The 20,176-nt window shown below is 39.8% G+C and overlaps 1 protein-coding gene across 16 annotated transcripts in view; it reads left to right on the forward strand.

The window, feature by feature from the left end:
* SCMH1 (Scm polycomb group protein homolog 1) overlaps positions 1-20,176 on the forward strand; it is a 146,333-nt gene that overhangs the window by 39,767 nt on the left and 86,390 nt on the right. For 9 of the 16 annotated variants that reach the window (XM_036347224.1, XM_036347231.1, XM_036347237.1 and 6 more), the window contains 3 exons: positions 8,840-8,908; positions 9,335-9,358; positions 18,994-19,064. In XM_036347224.1, the coding sequence (XP_036203117.1) occupies positions 8,840-8,908; positions 9,335-9,358; positions 18,994-19,064 (164 nt within the window). Of the gene's footprint in view, positions 1-8,839; positions 8,909-9,334; positions 9,359-16,502; positions 16,646-18,993; positions 19,065-20,176 lie in introns of those variants that run through there. The other 7 variants (XM_036347226.1, XM_036347227.1, XM_036347232.1 and 4 more) reach the window with 5 other exon arrangements.

Here is a 20,176-nt window from a genome sequence, read left to right on the forward strand (position 1 = left end):
TTACTTAAACTAGAGACCTGGTGCATGAGTTCATGCACGGGTGGGGTCCCTCGGGGTGGTCTGTGGAGATCGGGCCCCAGCTCGCGCCCTCAGCCTCTCAGCCCCAGCTTGTGCCCCCAGCCCCGCAGCCCTGCAGCCCTGCCTGGTACCCAGCCTTGGCCTGGCACCACCCCCTCACCTGCTCCACCATCTCACCTGTGGGGTGACCGATCGGAGCTGGGTGATCGATCAGAGCCAGGCCCTCTGCCTGGCTCCCTCAGTGCCTGGGAGCCGGGCGGCAGCCCCTCCCCCGCTGCCCCTGCTGGTCACCATCTGCGGGGCGATCAGCAGGGCAATTGGGCCCTCACTCACACCCACCTTGGCCTGGCGCCTCCCACTCACCTGCTCCACCATCCCGCTGTGGTCCCACTCTCATCGGGGCCCATCAGGGCCAGCAGCACCTCCACTGCCACCCACTGCCAGCGCCACGTCGCCAATGCCCACCATGTTTCGCGCTGCCCCCTGGCGGTCAGTGCACATCATAGCAAGCAGTCGAACTCTCAGTCGAATGACCACCCAAGGGAACAATTTGCATATTAGGCTTTTATTGTATAGGATGTCCTTAAAACTTATAGCCATTTCTGGAAGGTATACATTCTTACCATTTTATAATGATATTTTTAATAACATTAGTTGAATTAAATAGACAGATATCTTATAAAATTCAGAGTTTAAATTCTAGTAAAATTTGAGATTTGTGAAAACTAAGAACCTTCTCTGAAATATTTAAAGCTAAAATCTCTGTATGTTTAAGCATAGTTTGTAAGGTGGATGATTTGTCCGATATTAAGTCAAGCTTGCTCTTTCACTTGACACTAAAATCATATTTTCTCTAAAGTCTTTTCTTTTGTCTCTACATCTGAAATAGTTATAATTCTTTTAATCACTAAGGAGGTTGAACAACCAAAGCCATGTGTAAAGCAAGGGTGTATATGGGCCTTGAGAACCAAGGTCCCATAGGCCATAGGTATATTCTCTCCTCCATCCCTCACCTCTGCTTCTCTGCCCATTGACTTCTTGATTCTTGTAGATCTGCATTCTCCATTATAGTAAAAAATATAGCCACTGATACTAACTATATTTTACTTCTCTTATCATGCTCCCTTTTGCTTCAGCCACACTGAACTTCAGTTGTCCAGCATGGCATTGTCCAATATGTATTTTTCTTCCTCTTATAGGTTAAAGGACAAGTGCCTTGTTATAGATGTCTGTATCTAAGTATCAGTCTCAATGTCAAAATTGTTTTTATGAAAGCATGCATTTAAATATTGACTTCTTAATACATATAATTTTTCTCTCATTGTGTAACTATTTCTGAGTTTGGTTAAAAAGACAAACTTTTTTTTTCTTTTTTTGAGTGGTTGATTTGTGCCAAGTCTCAGCAATATTGACTAGCTTAGTAATATTTAGTTCTGATACTCTGTGATAGGCATAGAAATAGGAGGTAGAGCTGTTCCTGTACTCTGCTTGGGGATGTTAGCAGAAAACTATTGCAAAATAACAGTTGTCCTTGACCATGATAAATAAATAGGACTCTTTCAAATAGAGAAAGAGGGAAAAGTCCGGAGATATGAAACAGTATAACATGTTTGTTATGTTTATTTATTTATTTTTTAAATATATTCTATTGATTTTTTACAGAGAGGAAGGGAGAGAGATAGAAAGTTAGAAACATCGATCAGCTGCCTCCTGCACATCTCCTACCGGGGATGTGCCCGCAATCCAGGTACATGCCCTTGACCGGAATCGAACCTGGGACCCTTCAGTCCGCAGGCCGACGCTCTATCCACTGAGCCAAACCGGCTTTGGCATGTTTGTTATGTTTAGATAGAGTTTAGGACTTGATCTTTGAAGGCTTTTAAATGAGGTAGTGACAAGTTTTATCCTATCCGTATTTTAGAAAATTAATACCAAAGTATGGAAAGAAAGGCAGTGAGATCAAACAGGAATTAAGTAACTGCTTTTATTGGTCAAGGTGAGAGATAATGCAAACTTAACTCAGATTAGGAGCAGAGGAGATGGCCATCTTAGAGGTAGAACTGATATAATTTTTTTTTAAAATATATATTTTATTGATTTTTTACAGAGAGGAAGAGAGAGAGATAGAGAGTTAGAAACATCGATGGGAGAGAAACATCGATCAGCCGCTTCCTGCACACCCCCTACTGGGGATGTGCCCGCAACCCAGGTACATGCCCTTGACCGGAATCGAACCTGGGACCTTTCAGTCCGCAGGCCGACGCTCTATCCACTGAGCCAAACCGGTTTCGGCAAACTGATATAATTTGATAACCTAGTTGATTTAGAAGGCCAGGGAGTTCAGACAATTAAAAAGGATTTCAGGTTTCTGAATTGTTACTGTTAACTGGGAAAAGGACTACCAGAGAAGAAAAACCCTGCCTGGGAAAAGGAAATAAAACAAAACTAGTTATTTAAAAATAGTAACTACATATACTCTGAAACATGGCCATTATTCTTAGAATACTTGAAAAGTTATATGACTAGTTCCTTTTTAAAATTTTTTTAAAATATATTTTTTATTGATTTCAGAGAAGAAGGGAGGAGAGAGAGAGAGAGAGAAACATCAATGATGACAGAGAATAATTGATCAGCTGCCTCCTGCATGCCCCTCTCTGGGGACCGAGCCAACAGAACTCACTGATGGATTGGATGTGCCTTGACCGGAAATCAAACCATGGCCTCCTGGTTCATAGGTCGATGCTCAATCACTGAGCCACACTGGCTGGGCACTAGCTCCTTTTTTAATATATGGAATTCTATCAGGTGCTGTATTCTGTTCATTTAGGAATTGATAGAGGGACAGTTATCTAATCCATTGAGTAATTTATGATGATGCTTTAAAATTAAGCATTTTGTAAAGTAGTTTGTTTTCTCTCCTTTTCTTCTTTGTGTGCTGCTTTCTAGGTCCCACTAGTTTGTGCCAGGAGTTTCAACTATTCTCAGAATTTCTTTTTTCATTATTTTGAATTGAACTTTATTTGGTAACTTTCAACTGAGTTAAAGTCATTTTGTTCATTTTTCTTCACTATTGAGTCTGGCTTTTGTTTTTTGTCTTTTATTTCTTCTAAACTGCATTAGTCACTTTGAAATACTGTTTTATTAATGATCTTGCAACCTCATTTCTATTTATTGTGGCTTCATGAAGCAGTTTTACATATACTGGTAGCTCATCTTAAGTCATATAGTACTGAAAAATTGTATAAATAAATGCACTATATATTGGTATATAATTTTTAAGAATACATTCCTTCTAATTATAAAAATAATTGTGAAAAACTTTAAACATAAATTCAGTTATGATACCCTAATATCTTTTGTCTCTGTCAGCAATTTTTAAGCCTGATAAACTTCATAAATTTTAATAATTATTTAGAGGAGAACAGACATGGCAAATTACTGGAAAGACAGGGGACCTCAAACCAGGAGTGAAGGCACATACTTGGAGTGGAACACTGACCACTTCGACTAGAATGTGGTTGAAAAGGGAAAAGTCATAACACATAAGACCAGAGGAGTGACAGGAGCCAGATCCAGCAAAGCTTTGTAAGGTATCCTTAACTCAGTGTGAAGATGTTGGAGGTCCTCAAGCAGATAAATGACATTTTATGTTTTAAAAGGATGCTCACTTTAACTCCTGTGTGGAGAATATGTTGGAGTAGGGCAAGAGTAGAAAAAGGAAAACAAGTTAGCAGGCTGTTGTAATTTTTCAGGGCGGAGGTAATGGTGACTTGAACTACAGTGTGAATGATGATTAAGAGCAGTGGATGGATTTGGGATAAGGGCCAACAGAACTTACTGATGGACTGGATGTGCGTGTAAAGGAAATAGAGGCATCAAGGATAATTTCAAGGATATTTGGCTTAAGCAACTAGGTGATAGAGATGGCACTTACTGGTTTGGGGAAGACAAAAAGAGGAACAGGTTGGCAAGATAGGCCATTTTGTTTTAGCCACACTGTTTCAATCTGTTCAGTTTGAAATATCTGATTGATAACCATGTAGAGATGGTCTATAGGTAATTGAATATTAAGTCTGGAATTCCAAGAAGAGGTCAGTGCTGGAAATAGGAATTTGGGAGTTATCTTACTAGAGTAGTGAGCAGAAAAACCCTATTTGAATGAGGCGATAATGTAAGAAAGTAAGAAGGCAGTGATTATAGACAACTCTTAAAATAAGTTTTCCTTTTTTCCCCTTTTTTATTGTTTAAAGAAAAAAAAGAAATATACCTCTTTATACCTAGTGAAATATTTTGCTTTAAAGCTTACTTTATCTGATCCTAATAAACTACTTCAACTCATTTTTGTTGGCAGTATTTTTTTCGTATATTCTTTTGTTGTTCCCTTTTTTATATTTGAGGTTTATCTCTTGTAAATAGCATGTTTTGTTTTTTAAAATATAATCCAACCATATTTGTTGGATTTTAATTGGAATAATTAAAACATTTCATTTTCATTGGAAAAAAATAAAATAAGTTTTCCTATGAAGGAGAGAAAAATTGAAGGACATAGCAGGAAAGAGATATGTCAGATTAAGAGGTGGTGTTTGTTGGATTTTTGTGTTTATTTGTTTTGATAGGTGAAGGAGTAGTAAGAATGCTGATGCAAATGATCTATTAGAAGGGCAGTATTTATAAAGCCCTAAGAGGAGGAAAAGAAATGAGATTTGGAGCAAGAATTGAGGGTTGACTTTTAATAAAAACAAGGACACTTTATCCAAGGCAACAGGAAAACAGCAGAAAGAATGATGAGGAAAACCAAGATGGCGGCATAGCTAAACACCGGAGTTTGCTGCCTCGAACAACCACTTCAAAAATACAACTAAAAGATGGAACGGACATCATCCAGAACCACAGGAAGGCTGGCTGAGTGGAAATTCTACAACTAGAAGGAAAGAGAAAAGCATACCGAGACTCAGAGGAGGTGCAGTGCGGAAGTAAAATACTAAGGTACAGAGGCGCACGCGGAGCAGGCTGGCGGCTGAGGGCGCGGTTGTCGTTTTCAATCGGGAGGGAGTCTCAGGCTCTGAGCTCCAGTTCCGGGCGAGTCTCTGGGGACCCAGACTCATATGGGAGAAGCGGGACTGTCTAGCAACGGTCAAAACTCGAGGGCAGCATTCTCTCGGAGGGGTTTGCAGCGATTGCCGAGACACTGAGAAGCTGGGCCTCTGAGAGCAGCCATAACTGCTAGCCCCGCCCTGCCCAAGCCCTGCACGAAGGCTTTTGCTGGATAGCCTCAGGCAAAGGCTAGATTAGCACCTCCCTAGAGATCCAGGAGCCAGTGTACCCAGAGGTCAGAGTGGGACCATCCAGTTTGCAGCTCCGTGGAACCATAAAGGACACACTCAGGGGGCAGACTCAGTGAGCACCAAAGCCCCATTGAAGCAAGTCTTGCCCCGGAGGGGTGTCTCCAGCACAGAAGTTCTCCCACTGCAGACACAGCTGATTCTCACAGCCAATTGGCCTGGAGGTCAATTCCTCCCAGTGATACCTACAACAATCAAGGCTTAACTACAACAAGACTGTGCACAAAGACCACAAGGGGGTGCACCAAGAGTGTCCTCCTCATTGGGGAGGCTGAACCACTGGGCCCTAGAGGACACTTAGCACAGAAAACCACTTTATCAACACAGGGAAGCATAAAAAATGCAGAGACAAAGAAAAAGGACACAAATGACAGAAATGGAGGAAAGCAAACTACTGGATATAGAGTTCAAAACCACACTTTTAAGGTTTTTCAAGAATTTTCTAGAAACTGCCGATAAACGTAATGAGACCTACAAGAAATCTAATGAGACCCTCGAGGTTGTGATAAAGGACCAACTAGAAATTAAGCATACACTGACTGAAATAAAGAATATTATACAGACTCCCAATAGCAGACTAGAGGATCGCAAGAATCAAGTCAACGATTTGAAATACGAAGAAGCAAAAAACACCCAACTGGAAAAGCAAAATGAAAAAAGAATTCAAAAATACGAAGATAGTGTAAGGAGCCTCTGGGACAGCTTCAAGCATACCAACATCAGAATTATAGGGGTACCAGAAGGTGAGAGAGAGCAAGATATTGAAAACCTATTTGAAGAAATCATGACAGAAAACTTCCCCTACCTGGTGAAAGAAATAGACTTACAAGTCCAGGAAGCGCAGAGAACCCCAAACAAAAGGAATCCAAAGAGGACCACACCAAGACACATCATAATTAAAATGCCAAGAGCAAAAGACAAAGAGAGAATCTTAAAAGCAACAAGAGAAAGAAAGTCAGTTACCTACAAGGGAGTACCCATACGACTGTCAGCTGACTTCTCAACAGAAACTTTGCAGGCCAGAAGGGAGTGGCAAGAAATATTCAAAGTGATGAATGCCAAGAACCTACAACCAAGATTACTTTATCCAGCAAAGCTATCATTCAGAATAGAAGGTCAGATAAAGAGCTTCACAGATAAGAAAAAGCTAAAGGAGTTCATCACCACCAAACCAGTATTATATGAAATGCTGAAAGGTATCCTTTAAGAAGAGGAAGAAGAAGAAAAAGGTAAAGATACAAATTATGAACAACAAATACACATCTATCAACAAGTGAATCTGAAAATCAAGTGAATAATCTGATGAACAGAATGAACTGGTGATTATAATAGAATCAGGGGCATAGAACGGGAGTGGACTGACTATTCTTGGGCGGGGAAAGGGGTGAGGGGGATGCGGGAAGAGACTGGACAAAAATCGTGCACCTATGGATGAGGACAGTGGGTGGGGAGTGAGGGAGGAGGGTGGGGTGGGAACTGGGTGGAGGGGAGTTATGGGGGGGAAAAAAGAGGAACAAATGTAATAATCTGAACAATAAAGATATAATTAATAAAAAAAAAGAATGCTGAATGAGTAGCTTCATTCATTCACCAAATGTTAACTGAGAACCTACTACTATACTATGCAATGGGGATACTAGTATACCACTAAATAAGATGTGTACCTTTCTGAAATGAGCACTATGTAGAAGGTTCCTATCCCTTTTTGTTGTTTTCTCAATGAACCCTGAATTAATGCACTCTCCTAAGGGCAAAGGTGAGGGAGGGAATATTTGGAGTATGAGGAGAGAGAAGGGCATATGAATTTGTTTTTTGCAAAGTAGAAAAGCAAACTTAGTAGAGAATGTGGTGTGATTTGCAGATGGTGTCAAGTAGCATTTGAGAGTTATGGCCATGAGTTTAAAGTGAGACCAGTAAACTTGCATTTGTTTTTCTTCAGTAATGAACTGTTGGGATAGGCATGGTATAGGTGGATAAGTGGCTTAAACCAGTTAGGATTGAGGCTTGGAGGGGGTCCAGAGTGTTTGCAGGAAGTGATTTTAATGAGAGATCATGGAATTTGAGCTGGGTAGGAAGAGAAGTGAAAACGTGATGGGTGATTAATGGTGAGAAAGTGGTAGATGGTCAGTAGACGAATCTAAATTTTCATACAAGGAAAATGTATTTCCATTATATAAGTTATGTATCCTCTTTATAGAAAAATTTAAAATATATGAGATTAGAAAATAGAAAGGGGGAAAAGACTACAGATAGGGTGATTTAAACAATACAAATTTATTTTCTCACAGTCCTGGAAGCTGGAAGTCCAAGATCAAGGTTTCGGACGTCATTTTCTTTCTGAGTTCTCTCTCCTTGGCTTATAGATGTCTGTCTTCTCCCTATGTCTTCTTTTTTTTTTTTTAATTTTATTTTATTGTTTAAAGTATTACAGCTAGTACTAATATGTCTCCTTTTTTTTTTCTTTTTTGCCCCATTGACCTTCCCCTGGCCTCCCCTACCCCCCCACCCCACCCTTGGCACATTCCCTCACCCCCCCCCCCCAGTGTCTTGTGTCCATTGGTTTTGCTTATATGCATGCATACAAGTCCTAAGCGGTTTGGCTCAGTGGATAGAGCACCAGCCTGTGGACTGAAATGACCTAGGTTTGATTCCGGTCAAGGGCATGTACCTTGGTTGTGGGCACATCCCCAGTAGGAGGTGTGCGGGAGGCAGGTGATCTATGTTTCTAACTCTCTATCCCTCTTCCTTCCTCTCTGTAAAAGATCAATAAAATGTATTTGGAAAAAAAAAAATCCCTGTGTCTTTACATCATCTTTTCTTTGTCCCAGTCTCTGTCTGAATTTTCTCTTCTTATATGGATGTCCGGCATATTGGATTAGGGCCCACCCTAATGACCTAATTTTAAGTTAATTACCTGCTTAAAGACACTCCAAATGGTCACATTGAGATACTAGGGAGGATTTCAACATGAATTTTGGAGGGACACAAATTAGCTCATAACAGGGGTGTTTTTTGTCATTTCTTACATAATTGTTATTATTCCATGAATATAATTTTATCCCATATTTTAACAGATAACATTATAACCTAAACATTTTCCTGTTTTATTGTTTTGCCTTTGTAAAAGTTTAAGAGCTGCAAAATACATTGTCAAGTGAATGTATTGGAATAACTTAATTAGCCTTCTCTTTTCAACATTTATGTATTTCTTTCCCCCCTTTTTTGTTATTTATAAACATTACGGAAGCTTTTAAAATAAAAACATTTTTTTCTGTATCTTGAATTATTTCCTTAGAATAGAGTCTCAGAAGTACTTTATCAGAATACAGAAGGTTCCTGTATAAACATCAGTCTTAACTTCTTAGAGTTCTTTAAAATTTTTCTACATGTTACATTAGTATTAATACATACTCCTCAATTGGAGAAGTATTGAATCTTATATTTTCTTTGCACATGACTTCTTTTTTTATTTCCCACAGAAATAGACTGGAACGATGTTAGAAAACACAAATATGGTCATCTGTTGGAGTCTGCATCCCAATATCAAGGTAAGAAAAATATTCTGTTTATCATGGAAGACTTATCTGGCATCTCTCACCATAAAACCTTTGAGTGTACAAAATATTCACTGGTTAAAACAAAAGCCAATATTGTCATTTATAGAGGTATCTGTCAAAAGCAATATGCTTTGTTTTGAACTGGAAATCAGGAATTTTAGATTCTAAGTACAGATAATCCCAAATTAGCTCCATGGCTTTAGGCATAGTTGGTTAGCTTCTCTGGACTTCCATAGTTTTTAAGAGGCTTGGGTGGTATACCAGTACTTCTACAACTATTACTACTAAACTTAATGTCTTTTAAAATGAGAGAGTTGGAACTCTCAAGCCCTCGTTTTACCCCCCGATCTTCACCTTTCTATCATTTTGGGATGTTTGTCATGATGACTTATGCTGTAACATTTTTTTCTTTAATAGAAGCTACTGACATCCTGGAGTTAGGTAAGATATTTTTCTTGTGTTTCTGTTACTAAACCAATGATTAGATTATAACTAGGAAAAGAATTCCATGTGTCTGTCTAAAACTAGTGGATCCTGTGCTCTTATCTACAGAATGAGCCCATGTAATTCATCTCTGCTGCTTTGTCAAACCCTCTTTATCAGGAGGCCACAGACCAAGCTAACAAAAACGAAGAGGGTAGGATTTAATTACAAGGAGCATGGGAACTGAACCAAACTGGAAGTAACCTCATAATTTACTAAATCCAGAACTAAAACAAACCCCAACCATCCATAAATAAGAATTTGGTGGGATTTTCCCCAAAGAAATTATTTATGAGAGATATTGAACTGAAATGAAACCTAAGGATTTTCTAAATTTTTAACTAAATAAAAACTAAAATATTAAAATATCAAATAACAAGAGTCAGGCTAATATTGCATTTGGTTTTCATCCCTGCATAGTATACTTTAGGAGTAGGATTTGAGAAATATTGATATTGGTATTTCTCTATCAGCTTTCAAGGTTCCTGTATAAACATCAGTCTTAACTTCTTAGAGTTCTTTAAAATTTTTCTACATGTTACATGTATATTGATAGCCTGATGTCTTTATCAGTTTTTTTTAATATATATTTTATTGATTTTTTACAGAGAGGAAGGGAGAGAGATAGTTAGAAACATCGATGAGAGAGAAACATCGATCAGCTGCCTCCTGCACATCTCCTACCAGGGATGTGCCCGCAACCCAGGTACATGCCCTTGACCGGAATCGAACCTGGGACCCTTCAGTCCGCAGGCCGACGCTCTATCCACTGAGCCAAACTGGTTTCGGCGTCTTTATCAATTTTTATTCAAGTATTTTTATATATTTTGTTACTGCTACTTCATTTGTTCAGCTCTGTTATTGTCTATTTGCTCCCTCCACCTTTTCTTTTAATAACATTACTTTCACTGCCCACTGATAAAGATAACATAAAGTAGTAGAACACTAGACTAGGAGCCAGAACTTCTGGGTTCTTTGAAAGCCAACTCTACCTCTTAGAAACTTTGTGACTGTGATCCTTAGTTTTTAGACTTGTCAAACAGGGATAATAATCCATCCTGCCTGCTTAACAGGGTTGTTAAGAATGTTACATAAGCTAAATGGATGTGAAAACATCTTAAATACTTTTCAGTGTTGGAGGATTATTATTTTAATGCTATTCAGCAACTATCCCAGGTGTGAATTTACTAGTCCAGAAAAGAGAAGGACTATTATTTGCTTGCTTCTTTTCATTCACTCAACTTTCATTTAGCCTTTATTAAGTTCCAGGTACTTTGTTAAACAGTGATGATTTAAAAAAATTAATAAAAGATAGCCCCTATCCTTACATAAGTAATTACGATAAAATGTGATGAGCATGAAAATAAAGGTGTGAATATGATGTTATAGGAGACAGGGATATGGATGGATTTCTTTACCTGGGAAGACAGGTAAAGCCAGAAATTATTTTTTTTGTTTGGTGTTTTATCTTTAGATGATAAATTAACAGATATCAAGCTATTGATCTAAAAATCTTATGAACAGTGTTTTTGAGAATGAACTATGTATCTCAGAAATTTAGCTTTGGACATTTTAGAATAACTGGGTTTTATTAATGCTGGATGTGCCACAACTTATTAACCATATGAAAGTGCCAAGAATACATAGGATTGAGGGTATGACTTTGAAAAGAACTTGCTCTATCAGATACTTAAATTGATTATGAAATTACATGAAACAAGGTATTCTAGGTGCTGGAATAGACTGATGGGAGGAACAGAATATAGAGTCCAGAAATAGATCCAAGTATATATAAGAAATTAACATATGATCAGTGTAACATTGTAAATCAGTGGACAAAATGATTTATTCAATAAATGATGTTAAAGCACACTTATTGAATAAAAATGAAAAAAAAGCTCCATGTTTACCTCATTTGTCTCACAGAGTAAATTCCAAAGAGATAAAACATTTAAATGTTAAAAAAAAAAAAGAAACCTGAGAAATCCTAGAAGAAAACATGGGTTAATACTTTATTATATTGAAGTAAGGAAAGTATGATATGAAAACTAGAAGCCATTAAAAAAAAAAAGGTTGAGGAATATAAGGGCAAATCCTATCAGAGACTGAGACAGGGGTGGGCAACCTTTTTGTGAGTGCGTGCCAAAACCAGCAAAATCTCTGACTCAAAATTCTTCTGCGTGCCAACCCTAATTTTTTGAGAACATGTTACGCCTACTTGATCTCTCTTAAGGTGTATGTATGTTAAGAACCTTGAAGAAATAATAAAATTCATTCGAGCGACAAAAGCACAGTATATGATGATGAAAAATACATTTATTTTTAATGTATACATGTTATGTAAAATTATTTATCTAAGATGCACCTACACTGAATTTATCTGAAAAATAAAAAAGTCAATATTAAGAAAAAAATTGTAAATGGAAGATTATAAGAGAGGGTTTCGCGTGCCAGCAAAAGTTACTGGCATGCCATGTTTGGCACGCATTCCAGGGATTGCCCACCCCTGGACTAAGACAGATGTCTTCAACATATATGATAGACAAAGGACTGATATCATTAATATACTAAGAACTCTTAGAATCTTGAATAAACAGAATACCTCAGTGAAAATGGCAAAATAAAATAAGTATTGACTAATAAGCCTAAAAAGATCTTTAACTTTATTAGTAATCAAAGAATTGCAAATAAAAGCATGTGTATTTTCTTTTTTTCCTCACTAAAATTTATCAAAATTATGGAAATGGTTAAAACAGTTTTTGCAAGGGACATAGTCTCATGTACCATTGGCAAGAATTGTATTATAAAACATGCATAGTCTTTGTTCATTAATATCACTTTTAGGAATTTACCCTGAGGAATTAATCTTAAAAATGGTAAAAGATGTATGCACAAAGACAGATACTCATCAAAAAGTAGAAAACACTTAAATGACCATCAGTACTATTCAACAAATACTGCTGTTAAATTATGTAAATTATGATACATATAAACAGTGGAACACTTTTCAGACAGTAATCTTGGAGTAGAATTTCTAGTCTTAAAGACTATGAGTTACAAGAAGGCAGACTTTGGCTGACTATAAAAAAGTCTGTTGTCTGTGTCCATCTGTAATACTATCAACAATAAAGATAAATTTTTTAAAAAGTTAAAGTCTATCCATTTGTACCATTAAACAATAGCAAATAATGAGTTTCTCATCATTATAGTATTGGAGAGGCTGGAGGAACCTTTTAGGTCTTAATTTTTCTATCACTTCATCAAGATTCCTTTCTTGACCATCCTATCTAAATTGCCAACACATTCTTGGCACTCTCTTTTCCTCTTACTTTGCTTTATTATTTCTTTATTTGAAAAGGTCAAGGAATTATGTAATTATTATCTAGTATCTGTGTTACCCTTGGTACCAACTGATATATATTATTTGTTTATTTATTGCCTCTCTTCCCCCTTAGAATGTAAGCTTCTTGTGGGCAGAGACTTTGTCTGCTTTGTTCTTTGTTATGTATATATCACCAGTGCCCAGAACCAGGTTTGGCATATAGTAGGTGTTCAATAAATATTTGTTGAATGAATAACTATTAGAGAAAGGGATTCACAAATTCAATTAAGTGGATCTCTTGTACTTTACATTTTGGGGGATATTATTTATACTAATAAAAGGGTAATATGCTAATTAGACCAGGTGTCTTCCAGACATCCATCTGGACATCCTTCTGGGCAAAGTCACGGTGGTGGGGGCCGAGGCAGAGGCAGTTAGGGGTGACCAGGCCATCAGGGGAGGGCAGTTAGGGGCAACCAAGCTGGCAGGCAGAAGTGGTTAGGGGCAATCAGGCCGGCAGGCAGAAGTGGTTATAGCAGCCGTGGGCAAACTACAGCCCGCGGGCCGGATCCGGCCCGTTTGAAATGAATAAAACTAAAAAAGAAAAAAAAGACTGTACCCTTTTATCTAATGATGTTTACTTTGAATTTATATTAGTTCACACAAACACTCCATCCATGCTTTTGTTCCAGCCCTCCGGTCCAGTTTAAGAACCCATTGTGGCCCTCGAGTCAAAAAGTTTGCCCACCCCTGGGTTAGAGGCTATCAGGCTGGCAGGCAGAGAGGTTAGGGGCGATCAGGTAGGCAGGGGAGCAGTTAGGGGCATCAGGCAGGCATGCAGAGTGGTTAGGGGTGATCAGGCAGGTGAGCAGTTAGGAGCCAGCAGTCCCAGATTGTGAGAGGGATGTCCGACTGCCGCAGTGATTGGGCCTAAACCAGCAGTCGGACATCCCCTGAGGGGTCCTGGATTGGAAAGGGTGCAGGCTGGGCTGAGGGACCCGCCCCACCCACCTCCTGTGCATGAATTTCATGCACCAGGCCTCTAGTTTCCTAATAATAGATGTAACTATCGTGTGTGTGTACAGTTTATAAAACATTTTCATTAGTATTATATTCAGTAATATAAATTAGATGGCTGGCTTTTTCCATCTGTAAGGTCTTGGCTCAAATGTTTCCTCTGTAGAGCTCTGTCCATAACTTCACCATCTAAGGTAATTCCTAGTCTCTGTCATATCACATTATTTTATTTCCTTCAGGTTCTTATCACTTATGACCTTTTTTGTTTATGTATTCATTGTGTCTCATCATGTACCATAATGTAAATTCCATGAGGACAGGTGCCTCCTGTTTTATTCCAGCACTTAGAATTCAACACATAGAGGATACTCAAAAATCAGTTGAATAAATAATTGAAACAATTATACTTGACATTAGTTAATAATCTTCACAATAATTCTTTTTATTTTTAATCCTCACCCGAGGATATTTTTTCCATTGATCCTTAGAGCGGGGGGCATGGGGGGAAGAGGGAGAGAGGGAGAGAGAGAAGGAAAGAGGGAGAGGGAGAGAGAGAGAGAAATGTCGATGTGAAAGAGACACTTGATTGGTTGCCTCCCGCACGTGCCTCAACCTTGGTTGGGGATTGAACCTGCAGCCCAGGTATGTGCCCTTAACTGGGAATCAAACCTGCAACTCTTTGGTGTTCAGGCCAACACTTTAACTGCTGAACTCCACCAGCCAGGGCTTCACAATAATTCTTGACCCCAAGTATGGATTATATTTCCTTGTTTTGCATTCACAAGGCAAACTACTACTTCATTAGCTTAAATTTATTGTAATTATAGCAGATTATTTGTGTTATTATTTATTTATTATCTCTGCTTATCTCTAAACTGCAAGCTCCATGAACTTAGGAACCATGTCTGTCTTGTTCCCTTAACAATTAATACAGTGCTTTTGCACTTGGAAGTTAAATAAATATTTGTTGAATGAATGAGTATATGTACAATCTTGTGAGATAGGTGTTTTCTCTATCTTTAGGTGAACATACTGATGCTTGGAAAGATTAAGTAATTTATCCAAGATAATTATTTGTAGAAACAAGACTTTAACTGACATCTTCTGACTCTCAATATCACATTTTTTCAACTATACTCATAGTTTATAAACACAGATGTTGATCATAGTAATCTAATGAGCCTTTGAAAGTACAGATTCTCACACCTCTCAGAGCCTATTGAAGATAGGATCCTCTGAAGATGGGGCCCAGAACTCTGTTTAAAGAAATGAGAAAAATTATTCAGGCGATTCTGATGATAAGCAACATTTAGCAATCAATGATGTATCAAGGGGTGGCAAGCAGGTCAAATCTAACCCACTGCCTATAAAATTTTAGTGGAACACAGTCATGCTTATTCATTTACATATTGTGTATAGCTATTTTCATACTACTTGGCAGAGTTGAGTATTTGTGGCAGAGACTGTATGACCCACACAGCATAAAATGTTTACTATCTGATTCTTTACAGAAAGTTTGCCAACCCCTGATGTATACTTGGCTGCCTGTCCTATTTCTTTTTATTTTTTTAATTTATTTTTATTAATTTGAGAGCGAGAAACATCAATGATGAGTCATTGATTGGCTGCCTCTTGCATGCCCCCCACTGGGGACCGAGCTTGCAACCTGGGCATGTGCCCTTGACCAGAATCGAACCCGGGACCCTTCAGTCCACAGACCAACGCTCTACTCACTGAGCCAAACCAGCTATGTCTGTCCTATTTCTTTTGTGGTTATTTTAGTGTTTGAAGATGTGGTAGACATGATGTTTGTCTCCATTATGGGTGTTACAGGAGATACTCAAATATTCTTACAAATTAACTTATTTTGCATTTTACTTGATAATAGGGGACTAAGTCTTAAATAGCCTAAGCAGTCAAATATAAGAAAAATACTAATCTAGGCATGGTTCAAGCCAGTCAGCCTTCACAATGAGTAAACTACTTTTAACAAAGAAATTTCTTTTCATTCTATTGGTAATAGGGTGTTCCTTAAATGGGGGTAGATATGAGGTTTCTTGCCTATAAACAGGGATTGATTACCATAATTGATATGTATAATAGAGAATGGTAATTGATACCCTAATTATTTTGGTATCCCTGATGCTGCCATAATTCTTAAAACCAAAGTCTCTTGGGTGCTTTTGGTTAGAACTCAAGCTAATACGATCAATTACCCAGAACTGACCAAACCTCTAAACCTGCATTGCCTAGTATAGTAGCTGTTAGCACATGTAGATATTTAAATTTAAATTAATTAAAATTAAATAAAATTTAATACCTCATTCACGCTAACCATATTTTAAGTGTTCCATAGTTAGAGGTGGCTGGCTATCCAAGACTCATTATTTGACTTAATGCTTTGTAAGAATGGAATAATAATTTGTAATGTTTCCTTTTTCTAACAGCAAATGGTGATAAAATGTATTCAGTCCTTGTGTTAGGGCCATCTCAGCTAAGAGCAAACTCTATTAAATTCTGATCTCTTTAAATCTTGACTCCAGAAAATAATCCATCTCATTTACCCTATGGACTAACTGTCTCTTCATGATGATTAATCATTGGCCAGTTCATGAAATGGCTTAGAACTGACTGTGATTTCTGGCCAAATCTATTTGGCTTGGTTAATGGTGGTGGGAAAGGGAGTCAATAGAATATATAGTCTTGGCATCACCTTTGAAGTGATTTAGATTTTATCATTCAGTGACTCATTTTTATTCCCAGCATCTAGTGCTTTTTGCATGGCCCAAAGGGGCCCTGTGCTGCTCCACTGCAGAGGAAACTTCAAGAAATGCTGGTTTGCTACAGTGTTTTAGCTTGTGAGAGTCTCTGGGACCTTCTCTGCTCCATCATGGGGTCTCCTCTAGGTGGGTATTAGGGGGAGATTGGTAACTGGTTTAACCTTTAATAAAGAACTTGGTAATCTTTTGTGATCCAATAAGATATATATTCAATAGTAGTCTGTCCCTTAAAATGTTTCCCTGGCCCCAGGATAGTGTCACTTTAAAGATTGTTTCCTTAATTCAGTGTTCTTTAAACTTTGAGAAGCTCTAAGGCCACTTCAACAGGCTAGGAGATTTGGTGGACACCCCTACCCCCAACTTATTTTTTAGTTACTATAATAAGAAATACTACCCAGGACCTAGTTTTCTCTAAATTACCAGATCTTTGTCATATTATACCTCAGAGCAATGCAACATTGCCAGGGTTGGGAGTGGGTTGGGAGTGGGAGAGAAAAACCCAATTTTTAGACTGAGGATTCAAGTATAATCTCACTCATTTTGGCTTTTCATGCCCTCAAATGCTCTTACCTTATGTTCCCAGAGATAGATAGATAGATAGATAGATAGAGCATGCAAATGGACTGTACCTTTGCTATTCCCAAGCCACGCCCACCAGCCAATCAGAGCAACTATATGCAAATTAACCCAACCAAGATGGTGGCCAGCAGCCAAGGAGCTGGAGCAAGCAGGAGGCTTGGTTGCCCCGGCAATGGAGGAAGCCAAGCTTCCCGCCTACCCTGACCAGCTCTGGCCTCCGCTGAAGGCAACAAAATTTCAAATATAGAAGATAAATAAATCCCAGATACCTGCTTCCAGCCTGCATCCACTGGGAGCTTGGGTGGCTGGGGGCTGTGGCCAGCCTGCAAACAGCCATCAGCCCCTCACCCAGGCTGGCCAGGCACCCCAGGTGGGACCACCACCCTGAAGGAGCTGTGGCCAGCTTGCAAACAGCCATCAGCCCTTCACCCAGACTGACCAGGCACCCCAGCAGGAACCCCCACACTGAAGGGGCTGTGACCAGCCTGCAAACAGCCATCGGCCCCTCACCCAGACTGGCCAGGCACCCCAGCAGGACCCCCCACCCTGAAGGGGCTGTGGCCAGCCTGAAAATGGCCCTCAGCCCCTCACCCAGGCTGGCCAGGCACCCCAGCGGGGACCCCCACCTTGAAGGGGCTGTGGCCAGCCTGCAAACAGCCATCAGCCCCTCAACCAGGCTGGCCACACCCTCATGGGGTCCCTGCTGGGGGGCTTTGGCAGCCTGCAAACAGCCATCAGCCCCTCACCCAGGCTGGCCAGGCACTCCAGCAGGGACCCCCACCCTGAAGGGGGTGTGGCCAGTCTGAAAACGGCCCTCAGCCCCTCACCCAGCCTGGTCAGGCACCCCAGTGGGACCTCCACCCTGATCCGGGACACCCTTCAGGGCAAACCAGCCGGCCCCCACCCATGCACCAGGCCTCTATCCTATATAAAAAAAAGGGTAATATGCAAATTGACCCTAACAGCAGAACGACTGGGAATGACTGGTCACTATGACACACACTTACCACCAGGGGGCAGACGCTTAATGCAGGAGCTGCTCCCTGGTGGTCAGTGCGCTCCCACAGGGGGAGCTCTGCTCAGTCACAAACCAGGCTGATGGCTGCCAGTACAGCGGTGGTGATAGGAGCCTCTCTCACCTCCTCAGCAGCACTAAGGACGTCCGACTGCAGCTTAGGCCTGCTCCCCGCTGGCAAGTGGGCATCCCCTGGGGGCTCCCGGACTGCCAGAGGGATGTCTGACTGCCAGCTTAGGCCCAATCCCCCGGGGAGTGGGCCTAAGCCAGCAGGTGGTTATCCCCCGAGGGGTCCCAGACTACAAGAGGGCACAGGCCGGGCTGAGTGACCCCCTCCCCCCCGAGTGCACAAATTTTTGTGCACCGGGCCTCTAGTGTGTGTGTGTGTGTGTGTGTGTGTATATATATATATTTGTTTTTTGTTTTTGTTTTTTTGGGGTGTGTGTTTTCTGAAATGGGATCCAACCATATTGGGTGTTAAATGCTATCATCTGATGGCAATAAGTGACTTTTTCAGGAATCAGGTTATTCAAAAGGAATCTTCTCATCCATTTTTCACCTGTTCTGTTTTCCATGAGCTTCCTGAGCACTTCTTTGAGACACTGGTATATCTTGCTGTGACATTTTGGATCACTTTAGGAACTAACATGAAAAACCTCTCTGGTCATCTTTAGACATGATTTAAAAACATTCATCTAAAATGATCCACTCAGGTCACCTAGATTCCTCACCCTAATATTACTTTGAACCCAATCAGGGAAAAGTAAGTTTTGTTGTGCTCCAAACCAGTCTGAAAATCGCTTAATGTTTAGTGTAGATTACATCCTGAAAGCATTTTTTAGGAAGTTGACTGTGATAGAGATTTCTATTTCCTTTACAGGTCATTTTACCTGGGACAAATACCTAAAAGAAACATGTTCAGTCCCAGCGCCTGTTCATTGCTTCAAGCAGGTAATTGATTCTCAACATCCTTAGTAGGTGGGAGGCAAGTAGACTTTTTCTGATCCTTAGACAAGCAAAACATGAGGTGGGAGCCATGGGCTTCTCACCTGAAGGCCCTAGAATAAACTATGGGGAGAATGCAACTCAAAACTCACTATGAGTTTTGGCAGCAGACATTCTCCTCAACTTCATTCCAAATAATACCTTTTCCTTCATCTAAAACAATAACTAATTTTTACTATTGCTATTTAATCAGACAGAAAGAATACATAGTTATAGCCCTTGGTCCGTGGACCACTGTTGTTCCATGAGGTCCGAAAGGTTGGTGACCGCTGGTTTAAGGAAACCTTTGGAGCAGCGGTCACCAACCAGTGGTCCGTGGACTACTGGTAGTCTGTGAGGTCTGAAAGGTTGGTGACCGCTGCCTTAGACAGTTCTTAAAAGTAGAGCAGTATTTGTTTCTCTGTACTCAACATCCCTGCCACAATCATTTCTTTTCATAAAAATACTGGCACTGAGTCCCATCAGGGTAGGGGGAGTGTTTGAGGAGCTCATCAGAGGCCATTCAGAGCTTCCCATATAGAATTAAGTGCCTCACACAACGCATAGATGATATTAACTATATCTTTACATGATAAGGCTGATAAGCAAAGACTGTACTGCTGCTAAACAGCAATTTATATCTCTCTTCCTCTGGTACTAATGATTATTTCCTCAAACTGTCAACATTTTACTTTGAGTTTGAATTTTATCTATGCTCCAAATAAAAGTACAATTCAGGGCTTCTGCTCATTGAAATAGTAGGGGCTAAATTCATGCTACCATCTAAAATAATTTTTAAAAATACAAAATATATTAAATTGATTTTCAAGTAACTGAAAATCAAGCAACCAACCACAGTGATCTCTGGAAGATGGAGCCCCTTATGATTTCCCAGCTTACTATCTTAAGAGAGTTTTGAGACCATGGCCCAGGGAAGGTGGCCCAAGATTGAGCCCAGTACTCCGTAATTTGAGGATATGGAACTGAGAGTCCAGGGAAACCAAGGTGGCTAGAATTTTCAGGACACATTGCCAGAGAGAACAGAGCTGTGCAGAAAGCAAACAACGAAGATGTGCAGA

The sequence above is a fragment of the Myotis myotis genome, unplaced genomic scaffold (genome assembly GCF_014108235.1).
Source record: "Myotis myotis isolate mMyoMyo1 unplaced genomic scaffold, mMyoMyo1.p scaffold_m19_p_2, whole genome shotgun sequence".
NCBI classification, from domain to species: domain Eukaryota; kingdom Metazoa; phylum Chordata; class Mammalia; order Chiroptera; family Vespertilionidae; genus Myotis; species Myotis myotis.